At 47.9% G+C, this 6,000-nt stretch overlaps 1 protein-coding gene across 2 annotated transcripts in view; it reads left to right on the forward strand.

The window, feature by feature from the left end:
- Positions 1–3,965, forward strand: part of LOC8060393 (alpha-L-fucosidase 2) — a 43,618-nt gene extending 39,653 nt beyond the window's left edge. For both annotated transcript variants that reach the window (XM_021460026.1, XM_021460025.1), the window contains one exon: positions 3,394–3,965. In XM_021460026.1, the coding sequence (XP_021315701.1) occupies positions 3,394–3,503 (110 nt within the window). In that variant the 3' untranslated portion in view covers positions 3,504–3,965. The remainder of the gene's footprint in view (positions 1–3,393) is intronic.

The following is a 6,000-nucleotide window of genomic DNA, read 5'->3' on the forward strand; positions in this document are numbered from 1 at the left end:
TTTACGTCCACCAGTCGTCGAGATATGTAATCCCTGGCAAGGAGAACAATGTTCTCCACCTACGCAAGGCCTTCTACGTCTTGTGGTAGGTGCCACAAGGTAATTATCGACACCAAGGAGGCCGAGGTAGAGGTGTTCAAGGAGATGAAGGCAACCTTTCAGATGAGTGACTTAGGCCTTCTCTCCTACCAGGGGATCGATGTCCACCAGGACAGCTCCAGCATATCCCTTTGCCAGACCACCTGTGCCAAGCGCATCGTCGAGTTGGGTAGGCTCACTGGTGCAACCCAGCCCACACTCCCATGGAGGAGAGGCTGAAGCTGAGCCGCGACAGCACGAAAGAGGAGGTCGAGGCCATGCAGTACCGACACATTGTAGGCAGCCTTAGCTACCTCGTCCATACACGGCTGGACTTGGCGTTCACCATTGGCTACGTCAGTCGGTTGATGCAGCGACTGGTGACAGAGCATCAGCAAGCCGTCCAGAGGATCCTCAGGTACGCCGCGCGCTCCTCCGACAACAGCTTGCACTATCCGAGGTGCTCTAGCACTGAGCACTTCATCAGGTACAGAGACAGTGACCTCGCTGGTGACATCGACACAAGCAAGAGCACCAGCAGGAAGCTGTTCTTCCTTGGCAAGTGTCGGGTCAGCTGGCAGTCAGTCAAGCAGCAGGTGGTGGCACCATCCAGTTGCGAGGCGGAGTACATTGCTACCACTGTCGTTTCAACTGAGGAACTGTGGTTGGCTCGACTGCTGGACGATCTCCCTTGGCAGAGACGCAGAAATAGTAGAGCTCAGGTGGACAGCAAGTCTGCCTTGGCCTTTGCGAAGAACCCTGTCTTCCATGAGCGCAGCAAGCATATCCGCATAAAATACCTCTTCATCAGGAGCTGCTTGGATGAGGAGAGCATCAAGGCCGGCTACATCAACACCTAGGACCAGCTCGCCGACCTTCTCACCAAGTCCCTTTGGGCAGGTCAAGTTCCAGGAGCTTTGCGCCTAGATTGAGATGGCTCAAATCCCCAGAAGGCGCCACACAAGACTTAGAGGGAGAATGAAAGCATAAGTCTTGCGCTTATCTACTTAGGATACTTATCTAGAGTAGTTGGTGGCTGTGTCAGCACTTACCTTACCTTATCTTGCTTTAGCATCATGTCTAGAATATGCTGTAATCTTAAGGACCAAACAAGCTACCCTATATGTATCGTCAACCTGCCATAGTTTTGGTAAGCCTAATGAAATCTGAATCTAGCCCCAAACCTGTGCTTTGGTTTCAACAACAACAAGCAAGGCTTCTATCTGTGGGGTTTGATGGCTGACCAGCAAGCAAGATGACTGCACACATTTTTACCTCAGCAAGGCAACAAGTAATTATTTTACCTCAGCTAGGCAACAAGTAATTAAGCATCTGCAGCCTGCAGCCCTGCTCGGAGTGACAGTCAAAACTTGGGAGTCCGTTGGAAGCCGCAACACCGACGCGGATGGGAACAGGAGGGGGGCATGGCTTCTGGTGTCTGGTGACAGGCTGATTTAGAGGAGCTGTGAGTTGGGCCGCATGGATCTGCTCCCTAGACATGGGGGGCTGCAGCCCCTGTGCTTCCGCCCATGATGGCAGCTAGTCATTGCGTTAGTCAAATATGGCTTGCCTGACGTCATGTTTCTAGCTGCCCTGATTTGGGCCGTCGTCGTTGTCGTGGTCTAGCGGCGGCGCGGGGCACCGTGCTGCTGCTCTCTGGCTGCCGAGCTTCCCTGGGAACCAGCACTGTTGTGCCTGCTATGCTCCTCGATGCTGCTGCTGTTGGGGCCCTCCATGTCAGCCTTTCTTGGCTTTTGGTCAAAGGCGGTGGCACATGTTCATACAGGTGCAGAAAGTTTTGCCTGCTGCGCCGCCATCTTGCCATGCTGTGTGGCGTAAAGTTCCTCCAGCAGGAGGGAGTGGACGGAGAGGAAGTTGTGGGCAGATTGCTTGGAGGTGAGGCTGAGGTTGCCCTGGTGCAGACTTCGGTACTCGGCCTCCAGGTACACGGTGCGGTGGAGCTGATGGCCGCGGAACTGGACGACGATAGCACACCAGATCGCGAAGGCAGAGGCGCCGGGAACGCAAACGATGCACATGACATCGCGGGACATAGTGTTGAAGAGCCAGTTCACGAGGCACTGGTCCTTCATCATCCACTCTGGACCAGCGAGGTGCGCGGCGGTAGGGGCGGCTTGAAAAATACGAGGAAGAAGGCCGAACTTCCCAATGACAGAATCGAGGAAGCAGCGCCACTCTTGATAGTTGGGGTTGACGATGTCAAGGACCACCGGCACATGGGACTTGATGTTCACCATCATGAGGGCAGCGGCTGTGGGAGGCTGAGGTTGCTTGGAGGTGAGGCTGAGGTCGTATGGGGCGGTGAAGGAAGCAGACGAGGCAGACGAGGAGATGGAAGAACCATGGACGGAGGACCCAAACGCGAACAGCGGGTTGTCGTCCATGGCTAGCAGCGGAGAGAGGGTTTGAGCTTGTTGACAGGGGATCAAACTGAGCTAATAGATACCATAAAGAAGATTAGACTCAAGACACAATTGCATTGATTCACTGGCTTGTACATTTATACAAGGGAGGCTCAGCTCGTGGTCTCTCAGATCCTACATACATGGAAGACTAGGCCGGCTCTACCTCTCGTCGTGGGCATGCACATCGTGTGCACGCTCTGCGCGCATGCAGGCAGTGACTGCGTCTTCGCGTTCTGCTGGCCGTTCGCTTGCTCCTGGAGACCCGACTGCAGGCCTCCGTTATCATGCAGGAAGGTTGGCCTGTTACGGCATGAGTTCTTACATGTCCAACTTACTTGGCCTGACGTGTTCTTGTGTGTCCAGCTTGCTTAGTAGTTCCTTTTGGAGCAGGAAGTTTCAGTCCAAAGCTACTTTCTCGAGAGGTTAGGTAATTGATATGGAAGTGGTATAATTTTTCAAGCGTTCGGGTTGACCGCTGACTGTTGCTGGTCCTCAGACCTCAGATTTAATGATTGGAGAGATGAAGCTAATTTCTTGTGTTCTAAGACACACCTGATCAGATAGCTAAGGGGAGCGCTGGTTGTACTATTGGAGTACGATAATGAGGATCCTTGGTGTCTTGGTCGTGGCCAGTTTTTGACCCTGTGCCCTCGACGAAGACATCCCCTATGTCGTTTACAGCGGAAGTGCATGTTTACATTTTTTGGACTGCTTTGGTCCTTTGTTTGGACTGCCAAGTTCTGTTCAAGTCACTGTGATGACTCCTTGGTCATAGTCTTAGAGCTACATGTGTCTTTTGGGATTGGTTATCCCAAACCTTTGTAATCTGGTTTCTTTGTTTTAATTAATATATTTGGAGATCTTGTAAAAACAAATGGTTCTCTTACAGGTTCCCAGCTGCAGTGTCGGAAATGCTGGTGCAGAGCACTGGGACCGATTTGTACCTTCTCCCAGCTTTACCCCGCAACAAGTGGCCCCAAGGCTATGTTAAAGGTCTGAAGGCCCGAGGTGGTGTGACTGTAAACATCAGCTGGAAGGAAGGGAGCCTCCATGAAGCTCTGCTATGGTCTAGTGGCGGGCAGAATTCCCTTGCAAGGGTGCACTATGGGGACCAGACAACCACTGTCAACCTATCGTTGGGTCAAGTTTACAGGCTTGGCAGGGATTTGAAGTGCTTGGAGACTTTGCCACTGTGATTGCACACATTTGCTGAAATGGAAGGTACAATTGACACTGGAAAAAATCATGAAAAATGTTCTTCGTGGCCAGAAAATAATCGATTTCATACATCATCACACGAATCAGACATTTGATTTGCTGTGTATGTTTTTTCACGTAGTGTGTGTTTGTTTACATTTGTTTGCTGAAATGGAAGGTACAATTGACACTGGAAAAATTCATGAAAATGTTCTTCGTGGCCAGAAAATAATCGATTTCATACATCATCACACGTATTGGACATTTGGTTTGCTGTGTATGTTTTTTCACGTAGTGTGTTTATTTACATTTGAGTGTGTACATGTTTAGACGTCGCCCGTGCTATACTGTGAATGTGCATTCTGTCGCTTTTTATTAGATGGCTACATCTGTAGAACGGGTAAGAGATCAAACTTGCTAAAGTTGAACTCCATGCTCCTTTATTTTGGTGAAAGATCATCTAGCCGTTCTGCTGTTGCCCTCGCGCCTCCAACACCAATGTTAGTTTTCTTCACTCAGCACGCTATAGCCTTTCTGCTGTTGCTCCATTTTTCAGTTCGAGAGAAGACATTCTACTCACAAATTCCTGCCGCATCTTACATACATTAATGCCCTGCCTCGCTTTGCAGGAAGCTTGGTGGCACGTGTTAGGTATAATAGACAAGGGTACTAGCGCAATTTCCTGTGTCTAGGGTTTCTTTCCTATGTCTCCTATGTACTCTATATATATCTTTGTTTCATTTTTCTTCGTGTCCAATCGTCATACAACAGCCGGCGCCGCAATCCGTTCAAGCCAGCAACTCTATTTCGCTAGATGCAGGTCGGCAAATTATTTGGCCAATTTGTGTCTTGCTTTTGAGAGGATTGTTGACGATATCTACTATAAGAATAAACCATCAATATTATCTGCATTAGTCCTTAAAACTAAACATCAAAACATAGGTGTAGAGGTTTAAACTAACAAATTTCACAAGCAAGTCTTGGTGAATATTTGTGTAACGACCCGAGTTTGTTACAATGTAGGCTCTCATTTTAGGTCACCGGAGATGCAACCTCTTGGGCTCCGGTGGATGTCTCTACTGCTTTGAACCGAAGAGTTTGCCACTATTCCAAGCAACTACATGATCTAATTTCCTGCAAGTACCCTGGTCAATGTAAGTCATCCTCTTGTCAACTAAAGTCAATCGAGAGGTTATCACAAGAAATCCTCTTATTAGTTTAGAGGTTTAAACTAACAAACTTCACAAGTCTTGGTGAATATATGTGTAACAACCCAAGTTCGTTACAATGTAGGCTCTCATTTTAGGTCATCATAGATGCAACCTATCATGCTCTTGCGGATGTCTTAAGTGGTTTGAACCGAAGGGTATGCCACTATTCCAACCAACAGCGTGATCTATTTTCTGGCAACCACCCATGTCAATGCAAGTCAACCTATCGTCAACCAAAGTCAATCGAGAGGTTACCACAAGAAATCCTCTTGAGAAAAGTAAACAAGGATCCCTTATCTTCTCTGGAGCTAAGCAAATCATATGGACTATAAGATTGGCCCCAATGCCAAGTACCCTAGTCCATACCCCAATTATGCAAAAGATAGAGATTTACCGAACAATTCGCTAGTGTCATCAAACCATTCGATAAAAGTGTAGAAACAACATATTGAGTGGAGGATGAGCTATTGTCCATTATGTGGTGTGGCCCACATGTCAGCATGAAATGGAGATATTTCTCAGTAGCTGAACCTTAGCTCTACTCACTCATCTCCCACTCCCTTCACTCCTATTAACACTTCTTAGTGTCGCTACTAAGAATAGAGTAGTCAACGACGCTAGAAATGCTTCTTACTATTTGTTAGCGTCACTTAGCGGGGTTGTCAATCCCAATGCTAGAAATACATGACGATGGTTCTGTAGGATGTGAGGGATTCCACAAGCACACAGAACTATCGTGTAGTACTTCGCTTGAGAGTACCAGGTGTCAAATTTATTTGATCCCAAAGGAAGGTAGGTGATTTGTTAGGATGAGTGGGCGAATTAGTGAGCAATGGATATAGATAGCTTTAGCATGGGCGATAGATGGAGAAACGACAACTATGGATAACTATGATAACTAAGGCTAACTAAAGATAACTAGAGGTAGGTTGATCTCTACACAACTCTAGAGGGAGAGAAGAGTGTAATCTAGGTAACCAAGATAACTAAGTGAAAAAGAATGACCTTTATCTAGTAAAGAGGTGTATGTGCTCTCGATTAAACTGGACATAACACACAACGAGCCTTATGATTTAATAACTAGCCCT

Source organism: Sorghum bicolor, chromosome 4 (assembly GCF_000003195.3).
Source record: "Sorghum bicolor cultivar BTx623 chromosome 4, Sorghum_bicolor_NCBIv3, whole genome shotgun sequence".
In the NCBI taxonomy this organism is placed as follows: Eukaryota; Viridiplantae; Streptophyta; class Magnoliopsida; order Poales; family Poaceae; genus Sorghum; species Sorghum bicolor.